The sequence below is a fragment of the Entelurus aequoreus genome, linkage group LG01, assembly GCF_033978785.1.
Source record: "Entelurus aequoreus isolate RoL-2023_Sb linkage group LG01, RoL_Eaeq_v1.1, whole genome shotgun sequence".
Classification (NCBI taxonomy): Eukaryota; Metazoa; Chordata; class Actinopteri; order Syngnathiformes; family Syngnathidae; genus Entelurus; species Entelurus aequoreus.
The window spans coordinates 72,146,523-72,172,859 of NC_084731.1; the positions used below are offsets into that span (position 1 = coordinate 72,146,523).

Here is a 26,337-nt window from a genome sequence, read left to right on the forward strand (position 1 = left end):
ACCAATCTAAATACACAAACACGCCAATACAAATACACCAATCTAAATAGCACTAATACACCAACACAAATACACTAATCTAAATAAAAATACCACACCAATACAAATACACCAATCTAAATACACAAACATACCTATAAAAATACACCAAACTATATACACAAACCCACCAATACAAATAGGCCAATCTAAATACACAAACACACAGATACAAATACACCAATCTAAATACACAAACACACCGATACAAATACACCAATCTAAATACACAAACAGACCATTACAAATACACCAATCTAAATACACAAACACACCAATACAAATACACAAACACACTAAAACAAATACACTAATCTAAATACACAAACACACCGATACAAATACACCAATCTAAATACACAAACACACCAATGCAAATACACCAATCTAAATAACCCAATGCACCATTACAAATACACCAATCTAAATACACCAATACAATTACACAAACACACCAATCTAAATACACAAATACACCAATCTACATACACAAATACACCAATCTAACTACACAAATGAACCGATTCAAGTACACCAATCTAATCAAACAAAGCCAGCAGTCTAAATACACAAATACACCAAATACAAATACACCAATCTAAATAACACCAATAGACTAATACAAATACATAAATACACCAATCTAAATACACCAATACAAATACACCAATACAAATACACCAATCTAAATACACAAATGAACCAATACAAATACACCAATCTAAATACACAAACACACTAATTTAAATACACAAATGAACCAATACAAATACACAACTACACCAATCTAAATACACAAATACACTAATCTAAATACACAAGTACACCAATCTAAATACACAAATGAACCAATACAAATACATCAATCTATATACACAAATACAGCAATATAGTGTATATGCTATGACATGATTTATGTTCTTGCAGCTCAACGTGGTGGTCAAGTACTTCTTCCAATTTGGATTCTTCCCGTGGACCACCTCCGCCTACCGAGGCATCAACGCCGAGCGCCCCTTCGCCCTGCCCAATATTCTGGGCGTGGAGAAGAAGGACGGCTACGTGCTCTTCGATCTCATTCAGCTGCTCGCGCTCTTCTTCCACCGCTCCATCCTCAAGGTGCAGCAGCACTCATACGCCTGCCTGCATGATTGTGTACCCTCTCCATCCTCAAGGTGCAGCAGCACTCATACGCCTGCCTGCATGATTGTGTACAAAAAAGGCATGAAACAGAAACAAATATATATACTGTATATATTGACATATTGATCTGAAGTTAAGATGCAGATTTAAACAAATATACATGTATATAACTTATTTTTCATATTTTTATGACTAAACACTTTCGGATTCCTGTGACCAAACTTGAGGAAAGCCCTACACACACACACACACACACACACACACACACACACACACACACACACACACACACACACACACACACACACACACACACACACACACACACACACACACACACACACACTGTAAAGAACATAATGTCATGGCTATCTTGAGTACATCACATTGACAAAGATAAGACCTTCTGGAGGAAAGTTCTGTGGTCGTATGCAACAAAAATGGAGCTGTTTGGCCACAATACCCAGCAATATGTTTGGAGGAGAAAAGGTGAGGCCTTTAATCCCAGGAACACCATTCCTACCGTCAAGCATGGTGGTGGTAGTATTATGCTCTGGGCCTGTTTTGCTGCCAATGGAACTGGTGCTTTACAGAGAGTAAATGGGACAATAAAAAAGGAGGATTACCTCCAAATTCTTCAGGACAAGCTAAAATCATCAGCCCGGACGTTGGGTCTTGGGCGCAGTTGGGTGTTCCAACAGGACAATGACCCCAAACACACGTCAAAAGTGGTAAAGGAGTGGCTAAATCAGGCTAGAATGAAGGTTTTAGAATGGCCTTCCGAAAGTCCTGACTTAAACGTGTGGACAATGCTGAAGAAACAAGTCCATGTCAGAAAAGCAACAAATTTAGCTGAACTGCACCAATTTTGTCAAGAGGAGTGGTCAAAAATTCAAGCAGAAACTTGTGGATGGCTACCAAAAGCGGCTTTTTGCAGTGAAACTTGCCAAGAGACATGTAAGCAAATATTAACATTGCTGTATGTATACTTTTGACCCAGCAGATTTGCTCACATTTTCAGTAGACCCATAATAAATTCATAAAAGAACCAAACTTCATGAATGTTTTTTGTGACCAACAAGTATGTGCTCCAATCACTCTATCACAAAAATATAAGAGTTGTAGAAATGATTGGAAACTCAAGACAGCCATGACATTATGTTCTTTACAAGTGTATGTACACTTTTGACCACGACTGTATATATATATATATATATATATATATATATATATATATATATATATATATATATATATATATATATATATATATATATATATATATATCTGAATTCATGTTGGGCAGCACTCATGCAGCCTCAGACCATGAAACACAATTATCATTTTGTTTTAGTGGATGGTGCATCTAATAATAATAATACCTGGGATTTATATAGCGCTTTTCTAAGTACCCAAAGTCGCTTTACATGTTAAAAACCCATCATTCATTCACACCTGGTGGTGGTAAGCTACTTCGTAGGGGTAGACTGACGGAAGCGTGGCTGCCAATTTGCGCCTACGGCCCCTCCGACCACCACCTATCATTCATTCAACATTCATTCACCGGTGTGAGCGGCACCGGGGGCAAGGGTGAAGTGTCCTGCCCAAGGACACAACGGCATGGTAAGAGGCGGGGAGCGAACCTGCGACCCTCAGGTTTCTGACACGGGCGCTCTACCCACTACGCCATGCCGTCCCATCTGTACTGCTGTACAAGCTGTACATTGACTACACTAAAATATAGCTATTGTAGTCGTCGTATACAGCAAGTATTTAGTACCTCTTTAAAAGGTAAATTTAATGTACATAAGATGGGTGGTTATAAATAAAGTTTATGAGATCACTCCATAATATACCCTGTTCAAGAAAAAAAATCACTTTTTCATTAAAAGAAAGCCTCTAACCCAAAAGTGGGTTGCTCTCTGAAAAACAACCGAAAAATGGTGCATAACCTTGAAAACCCAGAAATTGTGTTAAAATAATAGCCTTATGTGACCGACTCAAGCCGTCTTGTGGGTTCCCTGGACCATCAAATGGAGACATCTCGAGCAGAGTTGACGTTTGTTTATTTTTGCAAATAAAACCTCACAGCCTCAGTCGCTTTTCAGCTCCTTTTCTTCCGCTCGCTCGTTCGTTGTCTGTCTCTGGCTCTTCTCCTCTCTCGCTCCGCGTCAGCTTCCCTTTTGCTCCTTCCAGTCTCTCTCCCGTCTCTCTCTGCTGCGCCCCTTTTCCTCCGCGAGAGGAGATTGGATGATCGTGCCCAGGTGTGCGGATCGCGCACCTGGGCACGATTGCGGCGTCGCTGCCGGCGCGCCCCGCCTCGCCGCTCGCTGCCGTCCACGCCTCCACGCCGCCATCTTGGGCCGGGCTCTAGCGTGCCCTGCTTTGCTGCTCGCTTGCCGGCCACGCCTCCTCGCCGCCATCTTGGGCCAGGCTCCGGCGTTCCCTGCCTCGCTGCTCGCTTGCCGGCCCCGCCTCTCCACACCTTATAACCCAGAAAAATTGGGTTACTCTGTAAAGAAAATAACCCACAAATGTAAGTCAACACTGGCGAACCATAATCTATGACATGCGCTGTCCTGGCAGTGCCACGGGCTGTGGGACAACAAAGAAGTGGAAATGCCAGACTTCTTCAAGAAGCTGAAGAAGAAGGCGGACAGGAAGAAGGCGACGGGAGGAGAGAAGAAGGAGAAACCAGGCCGAGGTCTGAGGTTCCTCCCTCTGCAGTCCTCCACCACCTCCATCTTCAGGAGGCTGAAGAAAGCCGACTCGGCACAATCTGACGGTGAGCAAGGTTCCAAAACACTTCATCTGTTCCAGGGTGAAAGCGTGGCCACTGAGTATAACCCTGAGACTTGTGGACAGGTAAGCCCAAGGCGCAGAAGAAGAAGAAGAAGAGACAGAACAAGCCTCCTCTGACCAGGAAGCAGAGGATCAGGCAGCAGATCAAGGAGAAGATGCTGCGAGCTAAAACCACCGTCATAGAAGTGTGAGTATTTTTAGCTTCAGTTGCCATGGAGACCAGCACAGCCTACTCCTTGTGTTGCAGCGCCCTGCACATCTACTTACCCATAAGGCAGTTCTTCTATGACATCATCCACCCAGACTACAGCCCTGTGTGTGACGTCTACGCCCTCATGTTCCTCATCGACGTGCTCAACTTCATAGTCACCATCTACGGATACTGGGCTTTTGGGGTAAGACCACCGCGCAGTACTCTATACCATGGGTGTCAAACTCTGGCCCGTCGACTAATTTCACTTGACCCTTGAGGCGATATCAAATTAACACTAGAGCTGGCCCGCCGATGATATACAGGGGCGGTGCCGCGGTAACACCGCATTCACCGCTAATTCTCATACTTGCCAACCCTCCCGGGAGACTCCCAAATTTCAGCGCCCCTCCCGAAAATCGTCACGTTCGCTTTTCATCCAGTCCAACGAGTGCTGGCCCAGTCACATAATATGTGCGGCTTCTGCACGCACACACAAGCGAATGCAACGCATACTTGATCAACAGCGATACAGGTTACACTGAGGGTGGCCGTATAAACAACTTTAACACTGTTAGAAATACACGCCACACTGTGAAACCACACCAAACAAGAATGACAAACACATTTCGGGAGAACATCCGCACCGTAACACAACATAAACACAACAGAGCAAATACCCAGAATCCTTTGCAGCACTAACTCTTCCGGGACACTACAAGGTGTGTGGGGGGGGGGGGGGGGGGGGGGGGGGTTTGGTGGTAGTGGGGGGTGTTTTTGTAGCGTCCCGGAAGAGTTAGTGCTGCATGGGGATTGTGGGTATTTGTACTGTTGTGTTTATGTTGTGTTACGGTGCGGATGTTCTCCCGAAATGTGTTTGTCATTCTTGTTTGGTGTGAATTCACAGTGTGGCGTATATTTCTAGCAGTGTTAAAGTTGTTTATACGGCCACCTTCAGTGTAACCTGTATCGCTGTTGATCAAGGATGCGTTGCATTCACGTGTGTGTGCATGCAGAAGCCGCACATATCTTGTGACTGGGCCGGCACGTTGTTAGAATGGATGAAAAGCGGACGTGACGACAGCTCGTAGAGGACGTTAAAGGCAGTGCCTTTAAGGCACACCCCCAAGACTGTGGTCCAGGTGGACTACGAGATATAATGACTGATGAACACCTTCGTTCGATCATGAAGGTTGCCTCAGCTCAAAGCCTGAGCCCCGACATTAATGACCTAGCATCCAAGAAAAGATGCCAGGTACCTGGCTTGGGCACATCAGATTAGATCAGTGTGTTGCAAACTGAGCAGTTTAAAGTCCTGAATGGTTGGTTTATTCATTATTTTATTTTCAAATTTATTAGCCTGTGGAAAAAGTTAATGTTGATATTTACCTCAGAAGGCTGCAAATAGAAAAAAGGCATTCAAGTTTTATTTAAATTGTATTTGATATGCCATTGATATTTTTTTATTATTATTATCATTATTTGAAACTCGATTTTGCATGTCACTAAAAAGTTATATAAGCCTTGCTTGTTCAATATTTAATGCAAAACTTGTTTGGGTCCCTATTAAAAGGTTAATTTGTTCAACCTTGGCCCACGGCTTTGTTCAGTTTTAAATTTTGGCCCACTCTGTATTTGAGTTTGACACCCCTGCTCTATACTATACTCCACACAGTACTCTTTACTATACCCTACACAATACTCTGTACTATACTCTTTATAATACAATGTACAATACTCTACAGAGTACTTTATATAATAGTCTATATACTACTCTATACTATGTTCTAAACAATACTCTGTATTATACTGTATAATACTCTATACAATACCATGTACAATACTCTATACAATACTCTGCACAATACTCTATATACTACTCTTTTTAAAGGCCTACTGAAACCCACTACTACCGACCACACAGTCTGATAGTTTATATATCAATGATGAAATCTTAACATTGCAACACACGCCAATACGGCCGGGTTAACTTATAAAGTGCAATTTTAAATTTCCCGGGAAACTTCCGTTTGAAAACGTCTATGTATGATGACGTTTGCGCGTGACATCAATGGTTGAAGCGGAAGTATTCGGACACATTGTATCCCAATACAAACAGCTCTGTTTTCATCGCAAAATTCCACAGTATTCTGGACATCTGTGTTGGTGAATCTTTTGCAATTTGTTTAATGAACAATGGAGACTGCAAAGAAGAAAGCTGTAGGTGGGATCGGTGTATTAGCGGTTGGCTGCAGCAACACAACCAGGAGGACTTTGAGTTGGATAGCAGACGCGCTATCCGACGCTAGCTGCCGACCGCATCGATGATCGGGTGAAGTCCTTCATCGCGCCGTCGATCGCTGGAACGCAGGTGAGCACGGGTGTTGATGAGCAGATGAGGGCTGGCGTAGGTGGAGCGCTAATGTTTTTATCATAGCTCTGACGAGGTCCCGTAGCTAAGTTAGCTTCAATGGCGTCGTTAGCAACAGCATTGCTAGGCTTCGACAGGCGGCACAGCATTAACCGTGTGGTTACAGGTCCAGTGTTTGGTTCGGTGTCTCCTGATAGTAGTATTGTTGATCTTCTGTCTATCCTTCCAGTCAGGGGCTTATTTCTTTTGTTTCTATCTGCATTTAAGCACGATGCTATCACGTTAGCTCCGTAGCTAAAGTGCTTCACCGATGTATTGTCGTGGAGATAAAAGTCACTGTGAATGTCCATTTCGCGTTCTCGACTCTCATTTTCAAGAGGATATAGTATCCGAGGTGGTTTAAAATACAAATCCGTGATCCACAATAGAAAAAGGACAAAGTGTGGAATCCAATGAGCCCTTTTACCTAAGTTACAGTCAGAGCGTAAAAAGATACGCCCTGCACTGCACTCTAGTCCTTCACTCTCACGTTCCTCATCAACGAATCTTTCATCCTCGCTCAAATTAATGGGGTAATCGTCGCTTTCTCGGTCCGAATCACTCTCGCTGCTGGTGTAAACAATGGAGAAATGTGAGGAGCCCTTCAACCTGTGACGTCACGCTACTTCCGGTACAGGCAAGGCTTTTTTTAATCAGCGACCAAAAGTTGCGAACTTTATCGTCGATGTTCTATACTAAATCCTTTCAGCAAAAATATGGCAATATCGCGAAATGATCAAGTATGACACATAGAATGGATCTGCTATCCCCGTTTAAATAAAAAAAATGTCATTTCAGTAGGCCTTTAATGCTCTGTACAATATTCTATATGCTACTCTATACAATACTCTATATACTACTCTATTTAATACTCTGTACAAAACTCTACACAGTGCTTTATATAATACTATACACAATACTCTACACAATGTTTTAAACAATACTCTGTACAATACTTTATATAATACATTATACTATACTCTGTACAATATTCTATAGAATACTCTATGCAATACTTTGTACAATACCTTAACAATACTCTATACAATGCTCTACACAATACGCTAAACACAATCTTTTGGGGTAAGACAACCCCGAAATATTCTATACAATACTCTAAACAATACTACATATAATACTCCATACAATATTCTATACAATACTGTAAACAATACTTTGTACAATGCTCTTTATAATACTCTGTACACTACTCTATACATTACGCTATACGATGCTATATACAATACTCTAAACAATGCTCTATGTACTTTTTTGTACAATTCTCTATACAATACTGTACACAAACTTTGTACGGTACTCAAAACAATAATCTATACAATATTCTATATAATACTATATACAATACTCTGTAGGATACCCTATAATACTCTGTACAATACTATATAATATAGTCTATGTAATACTGTATATACTGTAAATGCAGCAACTACACACAATATTTTGGGGTAATAAAACCACACAATACTCTATACAATACTCTATATAATATACTGTACCCTGTATTGTATTTATTACTGTTTTGTAGTTATTATTGTATTGTATGTATTATTGTATTGTATCGTATTTATTACTGTATTTTAGTTATAGTATTGTCATTATTATTGTATTGTATTTATTACTGTATTGTACTTATTATTGTATTGTAATTATTAGTATATTATATTTATTACTGTATTTTAGTTATTATATTGTAGTTATTACGGTATTGTAGTTATTGTATGGTAGTTGTTACGATATTGTAATCATTGTACTGTAATTATTGTATGGTAGTTATTACGGTATTGCAGTCATTGTATTGCAGTTATTGTATTGCAGTTATTAGTATATTGTATTGATTACTGGGTTGTAGTTGTTATTGTATTGTATTTATTACTGTATAGTAGTTACTTTTGTGTTGTAGTTAGTATTGTATTGTAGTGAATGTATTGTAGTTATAATTGTGTTGTAGTTATTATTGTGTTGTAGTTATTACGGTATTGTAGGTTTTGTATTGTAGTTATTACAGTATTGTAGTTATTGTATTGAAGTTATTACAGTGTTGTAGTTTTTGTATTGTAGTTGTTACAGTATTGTAGTTATTGTATGGTATTTATTACTGTATTGTAGTTATTGTTTTGTATTTGTTACTGTATTGTACTTATTACTGTATTGTAGTTATTACTGTATTGTAGTTACTTTTGTGTTGTAGTTATTACGGTATTGTAGGTATTGTATTGTAGTTATTACTGTATTGTAGTTACTTTTGTGTTGTAGTTATTACGGTATTGTAGGTATTGTATTGTAGTTATTGTATTGTAGTTATTACAGTATTGTAGTTATTGTATTGCAGTTATTACAGTGTTGTAGTTATTCTATTGTAGTTGTTAGTGTTGTAGTTATTGTATTGTAGGTATTACAGTATTTTAGTTATTGTATTGTATGTATTACAGTAGTGTAGTTATTGTATTGTAGTTATTATTGTATCATAGTCATTATTGTATTGTATTTATTACTGTATTGTAGTTATTGTTTTGTATTTGTTACTGTATTGTATTTATTACTGTATTGTAGTTACTTTTGAGTTGTGGTTATTATTGTATTGTAGTTACTATTGTATTGTAGTTATTATGGTGTTTTAGTTATTACGGTATGGTAGTTATTATTGTATAGTAGTTTTAGAGTACTGTAGCTATAGTATTGTAGTTATTATTGTATTGTAGTTATGGTATTGTTGTTATTAGAGTATTGTAGTTATTGCATTGTAGTTATTACGGTATTGTATTTATTGTATTGTAGTTATTGTATTGTAGTTATTATTGTACAGTAGTTATTACAGTATTGTAGTTATTACAGTATTGTAGTTATTGTATTGTAGTTATTACAGTATTTTAGTTATTGTATTATAGTTATTACAGCATAGTAGTTATTGTATTGTAGTTATTTTATTGTAGTTATTACAGTATTGTAGTTATTATTGTATTGTATTTATTACTGTATTGTAGTTGTTATTGTTTTGTATTTGTTACTGTATTGTATTTATTACTGTATTGTAGTTACTTTTGTGTTGTAGTTATTATTGTATTGTAGTTATTAAGGTGTTGTTGTCATTACTGTAGTTATAACTTGTGACAGTCGCCAGCTGTCGGGTGGGTTCTCAGGACCATCAAGGAATGACATTGTCGCGCAGGTTTGACTTTATTTTATTTTTTCAAATAAAGCTGCGTCTTCCTGCTTCGCGTCGCTTTTCAACTCCGCTTCGCTCCAGCTCTTCAGCTGCGTGCGTCGTCGTCTGCCTCTGGCTCTCTTGCGCTCTCGCTCGGCATCCGCTTCTCGTTGTGTCTGTCTTCTCTCTGTCTCGCGCTCAGCATCCGCTTCTCGCTCAGCTGCGTCTCTTGCTGGTTGTTCTCCAACTCCTTCTGCCCCGTCGTTCTCGGCTGCCGTCCTTTTACACCTTGCGAGGAGATTCGCTGATTGTGACCAGGTGCGCGATCCCCGAACCTGGTTACAATTGCGGCGCCGTCCAAGCCTCCTCGCCGCCATCTTGGAGCGGGCTCCGGTGTGCCCTGCCTCCCTGTTGGACTGCCGGCCACGCCTCCTCGCCGCCATCTCGGAGTCGGTCCCGGCGGGACACGCCTCGCTGCCGGTCCGCCGGCCCCGCCTCCCCACATTACTGTATTGTAGTTATTACGGTTTTGATTGATTGATTGATTGAGACTTTTATTAGTAGATTGTACAGTACAGTACATATTCCGTACAATTGACCACTAAATGGTAACACCCGAATAAGTTTTTCAACTTGTTTAAGTCGGGGTCCACGTTAATCAATTCATGGTATAAATATATACTGTTAGCATAATACAGTCATCACACAAGTTAATCATCATCAGAGTATATACATTGAATTATTTACATTATTTACAATCCGGGGGGTTGAATGTGGAGGGGGTTGGGGCGGGGGGGTTAGGTTTAGTTGATATCAGCACTTCAGTCATCAACAATAATATAATTTGAGAAATGGACATTGAAACAGTGTAGGTCTGACTTCGTAGGATATGTACAGCGAGCAGTGAACATAGTGAGCTCAGAAAGCATAACAACAAGTATATACATTTGATTATTTACATTTGATTATTTACAATCCTGGGAGGTGGGATGTGGTGGGGGGAGGGTGTTAGTCTAGGGTTGTAGTTGCCTGGAGGTGTTCTTTTAGTGCGGTTTTGAAGGAGGGTAGAGATGCACTTTCGTTTACACCTGTTGGGAGTGTATTCCATATTGATGTGGCATAGAAGGAGAATGAGTTAAGACCCTTGTTAGATCGGAATCTGGGTTTAACATGGTTTGTGGAGCTCCCTCTGGTGTTGTGGTTATGGCGGTCATTTACGTTATGGAAGTAGTTTGACAAGTACTTCGGTATCAGGGAGGCGTAGTGAATTTTATAGACTGGGCTCAGTGCAAGTTGTTTTACTCTGTCCTCCACCCTGAGCCAGCCCACTTTGGAGAAGTGGGTAGGAGATAGGTGTGATCTGGGGTGGAGGTCTAGAAGTAACCTGACTAGCTTGTTCTGGGATGTTTGGAGTCTAGATTTGAGGGTTATGGAGGTGCTGGGGTACCAGGAGGTGCATGCGTAATCGAAAAAGGGTTGGATGAGAGTTCCCGCTAGAATCTTCATGGTGCTTTTGTTGTCCAGAGAGGAGATTCTGTAGAGAAATCTTGTTCGTTGGTTGACCTTTTTGATTACCTTGGTTGCCATTGGTTGACAAGTCGTTTATGTATATTAGGAACAGTAAAGGCCCCAATATACTGCCTTGGGGGACTCCACAGCTCACTGAGAGGGGGGGGGGGGGGGACGCTGTGCCGTTCACCTCTACCACCTGTTTCCTCCCCTCCAAGTAAGATTGCGTCCAGCTCGATGAGGTTTTATCAAATCCGATTGCTCTGAGCTTATCCAACAGTATAGCGTGGTTAACGGTGTCAAAGGCCTTCTGAAGGTCCAGCATGACCATGCCGCAGTATTTTTCCGCGTCCACCTCATGTTTGATGTGGTCGGTCAGATAGAGAAGGCATGTGTCAGTGGAGTGGTTAGTTCTGAAGCCGGATTGGAATTTGTACATTAGTTTTTTAATGGCAAGGTATTAGGGCTGTGAATCTTTGGGTGTCCCACGATTCGATTCAAAATCGATTTTGTTTTTAATTCAACACGATTCTCGATTCAAAAACAATTTTTTCCCGATTCAAAACGATTCTTTATTCATTCAATACATAGGATTTCAGCAGGATCTACCCCAGTCTGCTGACATGCAAGCAGAGTAGTAGATTTTTGTAAAAAGCTTTTATAATTGTAAAGGACAATGTTTTATCAACTGATTGCAATAATGTAAATTTGTTTTAACTATTAAATGAACCAAAAATATGACTTATTTTATCTTTGTGAAAATATTGGACACAGTGTGTTGTCAAGCTTATGAGATGCGATGCAAGTGTAAGCCACTGTGACACTATTGTTCTTTTTTTTTTTTTTTTTAATGTCAATGTGGTATTTTTAATCACTTCTATGTTGAAATTGTAACTAATATTGATACTGTTGTTGATAATATTCATTTTTGTTTCACTACTTTTGGTTTGTTCTGTGTCGTGTTTGTGTCTCCTCTCAATTGCTCTGTTTATTGCAGTTCTGAGTGTTGCTGGGTTGGGTTTGGTTTTGGAATTGGATCGCATTGTTATGGTATTTCTATGTATTGTTTTGTTGGATTGATTAATTTAAATAAATAAATAAATAAATAACTTTTTAAAAAATTAAAAAAATAAAAATCGATTTTTTAAAAATGAGAATCGATTCTGAATCGCACAACGTGAGAATCGCGATTCGAATTTGAATTGATTTTTTCCCACACCCCTTTAAAATACAAATCAGTGATCCACAATAGAAAAAGGAGGAAGTGTGGGATCATCCGAGCCTTTGTTTGGATTCCAGAGCGGGAGCGAAAGAAAATGTGACTGCTCATCTCGGCGACCGGAAACAACGGTATTGTAGTTACTATTGTATTGTAATTTTACAGTACAGTAGCTATAGTATTGTAGTTATTATTGTATTGTAGTTATTGTATTGTTGTTATTACAGGATTGTACTTATTGCATTGTAGTTATTACGGTATTGTATTTATTGTATTGTAGTTATAGCATTGTAGTTATAGTATTGTAGTTATTATTGTATAGTAGTTATTACAATATTTTAGTTATTACAGTATAGTAGTTATTGTATTGTAGTTATTACAGTATTGTAGTTATTGTATTGTAGTTATTATTGTATTGTATTTATTACTGCATTGTAGTTGTTATTGTTTTGTATTTGTTACTGTATTGTATTTATTACTGTATTGTAGTTACTTTTGTGTTGTAGTTATTATTGTATTGTAGTTATTAAGGTGTTGTAGTCTCTACTGTATTGTTGTTATTACTGTATTGTAGTTATTACGGTATTGTAGTTATTGTATTGTAATTGTACAGTATAGTAGCTATAGTATTGTAGTTATAATTGTATTGTTGTTATTACAGTATTGTAGTTATTGCATTGTAGTTATTACGGTATTTTATTTATTACTCTATTGTATTTATTACTGTATTGTAGTCATTGCATTGTAGTTATTGTATTGTAGTTAATACAGTATTGTAGTTATAGTATTGTAGTTATTGTATTGTAGTTATTACAGTTTTGTAGTTATTGTATTGTAGTTATTATTGTATTGTAATTTATGTATTGTAGTTATTTCATTATTGTAGTTATTACAGTATTGTAGTTATCGTATTGTAGTTATTACGGTATTGTAGTTATTGCATTGTAGTTTTTACTGTATTGTAGTTATTGCATTGTAGTTACTGTATTGTAGTTATTTTATTGTGGTTATTATTGTATTGTAGTTATTTCAGTATTGTAGTTATTGTATTGTAGGTTTTGTATTGTAGTTATTACGGTATTGTAGTTATTACTCTGTTGTATTTATTATTGTATTTATTATTGTATTGTAGCGATAGTATTGTAGTTGTTGTATCGTAGTTATTACAGTATTGTAGTTATTGTATTGTAGTTAATGTATTGTAGTTTTTTCAGTACTGTAGTTATTACAGTATTGTAGTTATTACAGTATTGTGGTTATTGTACTGTAGTTATTACTGTATTGTAGTTATTGTATTGTAATTATTATTGTATTGTAATTATTACAGTATTGTAGTTTATGTGTTGTAGTTATTTCAGTATTGTAGTTATTGTATTGTTGCTATTACTGTATTGTAGTTATTTCAGTATTGTAGTTATTGTATTGTTGATATTACTGTATTGTAGTTATTATATTGTAGTTATTGTAGTTATTATTGTATTGTAGTTATTACAGTATTGTATTTATTGTATTGTCAGAGTATTGAAAGAACGAAAGTTTGGATCTCATCAGAGCTTCTTCATCAGTTCATGCTCCAAAACCAGATAGGTTCAAGGTTCAAGGTTCAACTTTATTGTCCCCGCGGGGAAATTTGTCTTGGGCACAGTGCATCATTGCTTTCTTAACATACACAAAAACAACAGAACAAAAACACAAGCACAGACACAACCACAACCAGACAACTAATATTTAAACATCAGAACATGGAGCTTGATAGACATAGGTGGCACTTTGATGTAGGCATAACATCTACAGTATGGAGATAAAGATAAAGTACCAGTGTGCATTGCACTAGAGCTTATGGATAAAGTGCTATGTGCTAAAGTGCTTAGTTCTAAAGTGCTATGTGCTAAAGTGCTATGTGCTAAAAAAGTGCCAACCTATGTATTAACATTCTATTGCACATTGTTGGTCAGCTTAATGGAGGCTGGGACAAATGATAATTTAAGGCGGTTAGATTTGCATAGTGGGACCCGGAGTCTTCTCCCTGATGGCAGGGTTCCATATTCAGGGAAGAGTGGGTGTTGTGAGTTGGAAATAATTTTCTTAGCTTTTTTTCTAACTGCCTGCTCATAGATGCTCCGTATAGGCTCATATTCTTTCCTCCCTACGATTTTCATTGCCGTTTTATGCATGCCGGCCAGTTTGCTTTTTAGCTTAACGGTTAGGTTGCCAAACCATGAGGTGATCCCGTATCTAATGATGCTCTCTACAATGGCACGGTAGAAAATCATCATGATGTGGCTGCTTACAATCTTACAATCTTACGTACAATCTTAATCTTCGCAAAAAATATAGCCTCTGTTGCAGTCTATTGCACAGTTTGTCAATATGTGTCTTCCAATATGAACCCCTAAATATTTATATTAGGATACCTGGGTGATTTCCTGAATTTGGATGACCACTGGCTCAGGGTCCTCGGATCCAAAACCATTTCCTGTGTCTTGGTCACATTTAGAATAAGATGGTTGGTATCACACCACCTAATAAATAGGTCTATTTCGTCTTGGTACACAGAGGGGTCCGTATCCTTGTGTAGAAGGCTTAGGAGCACGGTATCGTCTGCAAATTTCACCATATAATTGTTAGGGTGCACAGTCCTACAATCATTGGTGTACAATGTAAACAGTGTTGGTGATACAACGCAACCCTGTGGGACGCCTGTGTTGCAGTGTTTGGTGTCTGACAGTGTTCTGTTGACCTTCACTTGCTGTGTTCTGTTTGTTAAAAAAGAGTGGAACCATTTGATCAAGGTGGAGTTTACACCCATGTATTTGAGCTTCTCCAAGAGTATGTGAATTTGCACTGTATTAAAAGCTGAGCTGAAATCAACAAATACAATTCTAGCATAAGCTTTTGTGTTCTCAAGGTGCTTGGAAATAAAGTGCAAGGTGCAAAGGATTGCATCATCAGTACTGCATTCCTGCTTGTATGCAAACTGCTACATATCTAAATTTGGCTTGACATCCTTCATGAGCAGTGACACAACAAATTTTTCAAAACATTTCATAACAATCGAAGTGAGAGCTACGGGACGAAAGTCGTTGTTTACTGTGACACTGGGCTTTTTAGGCACTGGAGTTATAATTGACTTCTTCCACAGAGCTGGAACAGTGTGAGTGTTAAGTGACTGTTGGAATATTGGACAATCAATCAATCAATCAATCAATCAATGTTTATTTATATAGCCCTAAATCACAAGTGTCTCAAAGGGCTGTGGACACCATGCTGTAGTTAGTTCCTCTGCACAGCTTTTGAGCAAAAAAGCTGGGAGGCCGTCAGGGCCTGCGGCCTTGCCCGTACGTACTCTACTAATAGGCCAGTGACAATGCCCCTCAAAATTTGAGATACCCCTACCGGAGGTAGAACAAAATCTAACAATGTTTTTCTTTATCTCTAAGGTCTCCCATATATGAAATGGGTTCTTAGGTTAAAATATTTTACTGCAAACATTGTTAAATTGATACATATTGTCATACACCCCAAACTTAAAAAAGAACAAAAATACAGCCTGGCCGTATGGGAGTTAAGCCATATAAACTTATGTAGATTAATAACACAAGCTCTGACAGCTTTGAAACTTGGCATAATTGTGGTCAGGAAGTTGCTTAACCTATTACAAAAAACTGGATGTGAATATCTTGATGTGTGTAACATATAGAGACCTATGAACACTTGCCTAAAATAAGCGGACATACAAAAAATGAATATCTATGCAGAATATTCTCATTTACTTTGTAGTTGCTTTGCCAGGGATTGTCATAAACACACACATCATGGCTTTTTGGAAAGATGGGGCTGTGCTGAATCCAGTGATACCAAATATATGAATATAGCATGTATAGTCAGTGTGTTACATCACTAAGTGTATGAGGTCTCCCAAATGAAAGAAAGTGAAACATTGACACATGGTTGTGATGAATCCAGCAATGCCAAATATGTAAATAGTATGCATAATCATTCATCACTAAATATATAAACTGTCCCAAATAAAAGAATATGTTGCATTGCATAACAATATATTGTACTGTACTGTTTGACATCACGGGGGGATGAGGCACACAGCTCAGCAATAGCACACAAAGGAGACAGGTGACAGGATTGTAGTTTGGATTATCTTTTTATAACTATAACTTAACTTCACACAGTACAAATTAAATTACTGTTTCAAATCAAACAAATGTTCATCAAACAAAACACTCTGAGTAGGAATGAGCCCTCTCCTCACGTTAAATCAAACAAATGTTCATCAAACAAAACAATCTGAGGAGGAATGAGCCCTCTCCTCACGTTAAATCAAACAAATGTTCATCAAACAAAACAATCTGAGGAGGAATGAGCCCTCTCCTCACGTTAAACTCCCCAGCTCTTTGGCTGGTGTTCTTCATGGGCTGTTTTTGGTAGCCATCCCTGTCACTCATCCACATTATCATCAGTGACAAAGTGGGTCATATTTGGGCACTCTGGGAAAGAGCAAGAGCAAAACTCAGTGCAAGTCAAGCCCACTGAAAGACACTAGCATTTGCTGGTTTCATTGCATTTACCATCTTTACAGTACAGGTGTCTGACATGAAGACATTGAATGCAGACCATGCAGGGACCTACTGCTGATTCTCCCTTACGTTTCGGGCCAGCTTCCATACCAGATCTCTGTCATCAGCTGCTTTGGAGACTGTTGTGTTTGCGTGCAGTAACTCAGGTTGGGGAAGCTCAGGTGGTTCTGGTCGCTTTGTAGATTTGATGTATCTGTAGTCACAATACAATTGAAATGAGAGGATAAACTTGTGATCATATGTATTAAATATCAAATCACAACACTGTAAAACCTCACAACATGCATTCATACTCTGCTAACCCATTAATTCGTGCAGTTTATGTGACTGAGTAAATACCATGACATGAAATCAGATTTCAGAGAAAAAAGAATGCACAAAATTTACCTGTAAAGTCTATCTCCATCCATGTCGAATGTGTTTAAGGTAGTGAGGGACCTCTCTGGAACCCGTGCTAGGCATTTATCTGCTGTGGAGACATGGCCTCTTCGGAACACAACAGAAGCCATTGCGTGTGTTGTATGCTTCCCATCCAGAGTGTCTTCATTTTGATCAAAGTTGTCGATGGCTGCATCAACAATGCCATGTTCAGCGACTCCAGTGAGGCCAGTTGGGATGTAGACACCACTCTTTGTTCTTGATATCTGGTCTGCTGCCACAGATAGGCTAGTGACTAACTGTCAAAAAGGGCTTTAGTTTTTGAGATACCCCTACCGGAGGTAGAACAAGATCTAACAATGTTTTTCCTCATCTCTAAGGTCTCCCATATATGAAATGGGTTCTTAGGTTAAAATATTTTACTGCAAACATTGTTAAATTGATACATATTGTCATACACCCCAAACTTAAAAAAGAACAAAAATACAGCCTGGCCGTATGGGAGTTAAGCCATATAAACTCATGTAGATTAATAACACAAGCTCTGACAGCTTTGAAACTTGACATAATTGTGGTCAGGAAGTTGCTTTACCTATTAGAAAAAACTGGATGTGAATATCTTGATGTGTGTAACATATAGAGACCTTTGAACACTTGCCTAAAATAAGCGGACATACAAAAAATGAATATCTATGCAGAATATTCTCATTTACTTTGTAGTTGCTTTGCCAGGGATTGTCATAAACACACACATCATGGCTTTTTGGAAAGATGGGGCTGTGCTGAATCCAGTGATACCAAATCTATGAATATAGCATGTATAGTCAGTGTGTTACATCACTAAGTGTATGAGGTGTCCCAAAAGAAAGAAAGTGAAACATTGACACATGGTTGTGATGAATCCAGCAATGCCAAATATGTAAATAGTATGCATTATCATTTATCACTAAATATGTAAACTGTCCCAAATAAAATAATATGTTGCATGGCATAACAATGTATTGTACTGTACCGTTTGACATCACCGGGGGATGGGGCACACAGCTCATACTCAACATAATCAAGTCTCCACAGCCCATTATCAATGGTGACAAGAATGTTGATCGATTCAATGTTACTGCAAAGTAAGTCACTAGAGGTAAGCGCTACTCTTTATTTATGATGCATTAAATAATAGTATATTTCACATGACACCATATACAGTTAATATGGAAAAAAATATCCAGTAGAATCAATTTAAATTTAAATAGAACACCTTAAAAAATATCTACAACCACTTGAATTTATTTTTGGTCAAGTCATTACTGCATAATGGAACATAATAGTGTTAGTTGTCCAAACCAGTAGAGGGCAGTATTGCCTGCACTGCTTACTTCACTCCCCTGGTGGTGTTCTACGGTGGTGTTCTACAGTGGTCTACAGTGAACTGGCTAGGCTACTCCTCCTGGGTGGATCCAGCTGTAGCTATCTACATCATTGTCTTCATGTATATTTTCCTAACCTGACAGGTAAATCATTGCAAATACTATGTCATGTGAAAAGGACCTAGCTTAATATAAATTAATAACTACTACTAAATTTAGTAGCTTACTAGCCTAGCTATAGAAATGACTATAGCTACCATTATCATTGTTATTATTATTTTGTCATGTGAAAGAGACATAACATGACATGTCTATACATGTGTATGAAAATACAAAATCTGAAATGTATATTATTTTCCCTTTTACTGGTTTCTAGAATTATGGAGAATGTCTTACAGACTTTGGATCCAAAAATTTGTATCATCTGTGGGAAAAATTTGGAAAAAGTTGTTTGAGTTCTTTTTGGACAACTGACAGTCCTGCTCTGTCTTTACTTCTAAAGGCCTGCTTTTTCCTATTTATGCAGTCTTTTATTTCTTTTGTTACATAGGGTTTGTTATTGGGATAGACTACAATGTTTTTCTTGGGTACCACATTGCCAACACAAAACTAAATGTAGTCCGTTATAGTCACTGTAGCCTCATCTAGTCCTAGTACATGGAACAGAGACCAGTCTGTGCACATGAAACACCCCTTCAGTGTCTCAATAGCATCGTCTGACCACACATTAATTGTCTTATGCTCAGGTTTAATTGATTTAAAAACAGATTTATATGTGGGTATTAGATGTATGGTGTTGTGATCCGAGTTGGAAAGGGGGGGCTTTGGTTTTGCTGAGTATCCCCCCTTTATATTGCCATAGTATTTATCTAGAATCTTGTAATTTCTTGTGTCACATTTTACAAATTGTTCAAAGCCCAGCAAGGCAGTCTCCAGTTTACAATGGTTAAAGTCACCCAAAAAGAAAACAGGAGCTCCGGGTGTGCGCTGCAGCTGTTCATGTGCGCACTCTGCTATGCTCGCAGCAGCTCTGCCTGCATTGCCGCTGGGTGGGACATAAACAGCGGCTATGATGATGTTGCCGAACTCCCTAGGCAGGTAGTGAGGTCTCATTGATAAACACAGCAGTTCTACGTCGGGGGCTGCATATGTTTTTTTTCACAGTGAGCTGTTTACACCACTTGTCACTCACGTACACGCCGACTCCACCCCCTTTTCTCTTCCCGGAAGCGTCAGAGCGGTCAGCTCGTACGAGTGAGAATCCATCCAGGTCAAGCAGAGAATCCAGGACGCCTTGGTGAAGCCACGTCTCGGTGAACACCATGATGTTGGTTTCCCGGTATTCAAAGCAGCTCTTTAGGTTGACCCGAAGCTCATCCAGCTTTGGTGCCAGCGATTGCACGTTGCTGAGTATTATTGACGGCAGCGGTGGTCTGTTGATTCGCCGGCGGAGGCGTTCTCGGACACCTCCCCGTCTGCCTCGCTTGCGTTGTGACCGTGTGCCGGTGTGTGTCGCTCGGATGACTGCCGGTAGATGTTCCGGTGGTGTGGATTGGCGTGGTGTGGGTCGGAGGGACAGTAAGGCATCTCTGGAGTAGACGCGACATCCATGTTCCCACTGCACGTTCGTTGCAAGACAAAAAATTACGCATTCGCTGATAAAAAAAGAGGATCAGCAGTGCGATATAAAAACTTACTTCCATTGTTAGGGCTCAGGCTACAAACAATTGGTAGTTCAGACGGCCGAGTTCTTTGTATGTCGAATGTCAATTTATGCCGTGATCAGCTTCACGTAAAGTCACAAGCACCAAAGCATGTTTTTAAAAACGAATAAACAAAACGAACATGATGGTACGAACACTTAAAAAAAAACACACTTAAAAAACACATAAAAGCAACAAGCACAAGCCCGGGTCACTGCAGTGCTGCGCCCTCATCAGCTCACTGCTCCCATCTGTAGTCTGACTCAAGCTGTCCCAAGACTAGATAGCACAGCTCAGTCAGACTAGAGATGTCATATCTAGTCTTTGGGATCAAAATGTGGGCATCACTAGTTAATTTGGCTAAGCTGCCCTATCTAGACTTTGAACCCCAAGACTGGATAGGACAGCTCAGTCAGACTAGATTTCCTATTTAGTCTTTGGGCTTCAAAACTAGTTTGGACATCTCTACTTTGGCTAAGCTGCCCTATCTAGTCTTTGCACCCCAAGACTGGATAGGACAGCTCAGTCATACTAGAGATGTCCTATCTAGTCTTTGGGCTTGAAAACTAGTTTGGACATCTCTACTCTGTCTAAGCTGCCCTATCTAGTCTTTGAACCCCAAGACTGGATTGGATAGCTCGGTCAGACTAGAGATGTCCTATATAGAGTTCGGGCTTAAAAACTAGTTTGGACATCTCTACTCTGGCTAAGCTGCCCTATCTAGTCTTTCAACTCCAAGACTGGATAGGACAGCTCAGTCAGATAAGTGGCATCCTATCTGGAGATGAAGATTTTCTAAGACAAGCTGAAGCATATGTTGGATGCCCTGACAAAGAGTCCTAGGTTTCCCCTTCTAGAAAAGTCTAAGTCGTCCTGTGGTCCTCGCAATGCCAGAAATACTCTGCAGCGGCCGACATCACAGAGTCTCTGTCCGAGGACCAGGTCCCTGAGGCCTTCCTGGTTATGTTGCTGATCCAGTTTGGGACCATGATTGTGGACCGAGCTCTGTACCTGAAGAAGTCCCTGCTGGGCAAGTGTGTCTTCCAGGTTGTGCTGGTCTTTGGGATTCACTTCTGGATGTTCTTCATCCTACCAGGAGTCACTGAAAGGTGAGTGGTCACGTCCAGAGTCTGTTCCCGGGTTCCACCACCACCTGATTCCTCTCCGTCCTCCAGGAGGTTCAACCGCAACCCGGTGGCCCAGCTCTGGTACTTTGTCAAGTGTATCTACTTTGGCCTGTCTGCGTACCAGATCAAGTGTGGCTACCCCAACCGCATCCTGGGGAATTTCCTCACCAAGAACTACAACTACCTCAACCTCTTCCTCTTCCAAGGGTACACACAAACTTTACTATAAAAAATGGGACATTTCAGGGGTCCCCAACGCAAAATTTGAAATTTAAAAACGAGAACAAAATAGCAGCATGACAGGATACACGTAGAAGTCTCAGGAATCTATGTTTGAAAACACACACTCTTGGTTTCCTTCTCCCATTTTTAGACCAAAAACAGGGGTTGTGTTTTCACAAACTGGTCCTAGGGACTTTGACCAAATGAGCCTCAATTACGATGACAGATACTAAACAAATTACGAAAGAAGATTGCCTAAGTCATAAAATGCTTATGTTGCTGAAGTTTTGATGGTGGCTCGTGACATTGAGAAGGTCGTGATCGTATACGTGTCGCTTGAACCTTGAGTCTCACGGGGGTGCGAGGGCCCGTTCAACAGTTTTAGTGATGGTTCTGGTCGTACTTCAGCTTCCGCTTGGTCCCCTTCCTGACGGAGTTGCGGGCCGTGATGGACTGGGTGTGGACCGACACCACGCTGTCCTTGTCCAGCTGGATCTGTGTGGAGGACATCTACGCCAACATCTTTATCCTCAGGTGCTGGAGGGAGTCTGACAAAGTAAGTTCTCTCCTTCCTCCAGTCATTCAACTTATAAATATAAGTCATACGTTATTTTTTTCTTCTACGTTTAAACCTCTCAACTTCAGCTATTTCTGTCAAAGTTGACTTTAAAAAAAAAATTTTTATACCCTTTTGTTAAATAAAACCCTCTTTTTTATATCAGCAAAAACACGAAATATGGATTTTTTTCACCCAACAAGTTCAAAGTGGAATATTTGATGTGAAGTAATTGCATCAAATAATTCATAACAACATTGATTCATTACTTTTTTTTTGGAGCAATGACACCTTAAAAAAAATCACTATAAAATTCTGAGGGCTACAAAAGGGTCCCAATCATAAAAAATTTAAAAAATAAATCATACATTAATTTTTATTTTTTTACATTTCAACACTTAAATCTGGAGATCAACTTTAGATCTATCCTTCAATTATAAGTTTTCATAATTATTTGTATTATGTTTTTTTTTTTTAAATGTTTGTATGTTTTATGCCCTTTTTGTCAGCGAAAAATGCTGTTATTTTTTTAAATGGCAAACACACAAAATATGCAATCATTTCTTCATAACATATTTCAAAGTGTAATATTTGTTGTGACGTAATTGGAGCCTTAACTATGTTAATAATTCATAACATCGATTTTGATTCATTATTATTTTTTAAGCATTGACAGATTTTAAAAAAAAAAAATCCCACTAAAATTCTCAGGGACCCAAAAGACTCATAAAAGTGTTAAACATAATTCATAATTTGTTTTATGTTTTTTTTTTAAACTTTCAACACTTGAGATTAACTTCAGATCTATCTGTCAATAATAAGATATTAAAACATTTGATGTTTTTTTTTCTGTTTGTTTTATGCCTTTTTGTCATAAGATACAACATCTGCAATCATTTCATGACAAAACATTTCTGTCATGTCTGTGTGATCATGTTTTGTTTTAGTCATGTTTTGTTTTGTTTAGTTATTGGACTCTTTAGTTTCTGTTTACACTCCATTGTTTTTGTTTCCATGACTACCCATTAGTTTTCACCTGTCCTCGTCACGCACCTGTCTCACGCTTTGCACTCGCACACCTGTCACTAATCATGTCACTGCTATTTAAGCCTGTCTGTTTCTGTTGTTCGTCCTGGTGACATTATCCTTTCATACCATGCTATCTACCTATCCATCCATGCTACTGCTACCCATGATATTTATGTCCACTATAGTTTATGCTTCATGCCATGCCACAGTAAGTGTTTTTGTTTTGTGTTCTTAGATAATTGCCTTTGTGCTAGTCTTTTGGTTTCATAGTTTGTTCTCCGCCATTGTGCGCACTTTTTGTTTGCTTCTGTTTTTTGTAGTTTGTTAGTGTTCATTATTAAATCATCCAAGCCATGTCCAATCCAAGTTCACTTGCATCTCGGGAAAACAACCACTCTATAGTCCACGTCCTGACAATTTCAAATTGGAATATTTATAATAATTGGAGCCTTGAATATGTCAATAATTCATAACCACCTTGATTATGATTATTTCTTCTTTTTTTAAGTGCAGTACAGTATAAGTATAATAGATTATAAAGTACAAGTATACCAGAGTATAAAGTATAATAGAGTATGAAGTACAAGTATACTAGAGTATAAAGTATAATAGAGTATAAAGTATAATAGAGTATAAAGTATAATAGAGTATAAAGTACAAGTATACTACAGTATAACGTATAATAGAGTATAAAGAACAAGTAAACTAGACTATAAAATATAGTAGAGTATAAAGTACAAGTATACTAGAGTATAAAGTACAAGTATATAACATGTATTTTGGTGCAGAAGTTCCCCCACCCTGCAGGTCAGAAGAAGAACAAGGTGGTGAAGTACGGCATGGGAGGTTTCCTCATCTTCGCCCTCATCTCCATCATCTGGTTCCCCCTCCTCTTCATGTCTCTCGTCCAAAAAGCAGCCGGCGTCACCAACCAGCCTCTGGACCTTTCCATCCAGCTCAGCATCGCAGGGTACCAGGTAGTACTACTACTACTATGCAGTACTTGTACACACATGATAGTACTACTACCACCATGCAGTACTTGTGCACACCTGATAGTACTACTACTACCATGCAGTACTTGTACACACCTGATACAGCATCGCAGGATACCAGGTAGTACTACTACTACCATGCAGTACTTGTACACACCTGATACAGCATCGCAGTATACCAGGTAGTACGACTACTACCATGCAGTACTTGTACACACCTGATAGTACTACTACAACCATGCAGTACTTGTACACACCTGATACAGCATAGCAGGATACCAGGTAGTAGTACTACTACTATGCAGTACTTGTACACACCTGATAGTACCACTACCACCATGCAGTACTTGTACACACCTGATACAGCATCGCAGGATACCAGGTCGTACTACTACCATGCAGTACTTGTACCACACCTGATACAGCATCACAGGATACGAGGTAGTACTACTACCATCCAGTACTTGTACTTGTTTTACTAATACAACTAATAAATGTACTTTTCTTTTAGGAATACCACACTTGATACAAGTACTCTCTTTCAGTAATACAGCACATACATGTACTTTGTTTTTACTAATACAACAACTTAACATGTACTTTCTTGTAGGAATACCACCACTGATACAAGTACTTTGTTTTACTAATACAACAACTAGTACAAGTACTTTGTTTTACTAATACGACAACCAGTACAAGTATTTTGTTTTACTTATACAACAAATATTATGAGTACTTTGTTTCGGTAATAAACCAACTAATACAAGTACTTTCTTTCAGGAATACAACAACTAATACAAGTACTTTGTTTTACTAATACAACTACTGATACAAGTCATTTGTTTTACTATCCATCCATCCATCCATCTTCTTCCGCTTATCCGAGGCCGGGTCGCGGAGGAAGCAGCCTAAGCAGGGAAGCCCAGACTTCCCTCTCCCCAGCCAATTCGTCCAGCTCTTCCCGGGGGATCCCGAGGCGTTCCCAGGCCAGCCGGGAGACATAGTCTTCCCAACGTGTCCTGGGTCTTCCCCGTGGCCTCCTACCGGTTGGACGTGCCCTAAACACCTCCCGAGGGAGGCGTTTGGGTGGCATCCTGACCAGATGCCCGAACCACCTCATCTGGCTCCTCTCGATGTGGAGGAGCAGTGGCTTTACTTTGAGCTCCCCCCGGATAACAGAGCTTCTCACCCTATCTCTAAGGGAGAGCCCCGCCACCCGGCGGAGGAAACTCATTTCGGCCGCCTGTACCCGTGATCTTGTCCTTTCGGTCATAACCCAAAGCTCATGACCATAGGTGAGGATGGGAACGTAGATCGACCGGTAAATTGAGAGCTTTGCCTTCCGGCTCAGCTCCTTCTTCACCACAACGGATCGATACAGCGTCCGCATTACTGAAGACGCCGCACCGATCCGCCTGTCGATCTCACGATCCACTTTTCCCTCACTCGTGAACAAGACTCCTAGGTACTTGAACTCCTCCACTTGGAGCAGGGTCTCCTCCCCAACCCGGAGATGGCACTCCACCCTTTTCCGGGCGAGAACCATGGACTCGGACTTGGAGGTGCTGATTCTCATCCCAGTCGCTTCACACTCGGCTGCGAACCGATCCAGTGAGAGCTGAAGATCCTGGCCAGATGAAGCCATCAGGACCACATCATCTGCAAAAAGCAGAGACCTAATCCTGCAGCCACCAAACCAGATCCCCTCAACGCCTTGACTGCGCCTAGAAATTCTGTCCATAAAAGTTAAGAACAGAATCGGTGACAAAGGGCAGCCTTGGCGGAGTCCAACTCTCACTGGAAACGTGTGCGACTTACTGCCTGCAATGCGGACCAAGCTCTGACACTGATCATACAGGGAGCGGACAGCCACAATCAGACAGTCCGATACCCCATACT

At 39.5% G+C, this 26,337-nt stretch overlaps 1 protein-coding gene across 1 annotated transcript in view; it reads left to right on the forward strand.

The window, feature by feature from the left end:
- Window positions 1-26,337, forward strand: part of si:dkey-11f4.7 (piezo-type mechanosensitive ion channel component 2) — a 237,469-nt gene that overhangs the window by 184,677 nt on the left and 26,455 nt on the right. The window contains exons 50-57 of the mRNA XM_062057601.1: window positions 967-1,155; window positions 3,766-3,964; window positions 4,045-4,168; window positions 4,229-4,376; window positions 21,404-21,618; window positions 21,685-21,843; window positions 22,267-22,414; window positions 24,232-24,420. Of these exons, the coding sequence (XP_061913585.1) occupies window positions 967-1,155; window positions 3,766-3,964; window positions 4,045-4,168; window positions 4,229-4,376; window positions 21,404-21,618; window positions 21,685-21,843; window positions 22,267-22,414; window positions 24,232-24,420 (1,371 nt within the window). The remainder of the gene's footprint in view (window positions 1-966; window positions 1,156-3,765; window positions 3,965-4,044; window positions 4,169-4,228; window positions 4,377-21,403; window positions 21,619-21,684; window positions 21,844-22,266; window positions 22,415-24,231; window positions 24,421-26,337) is intronic.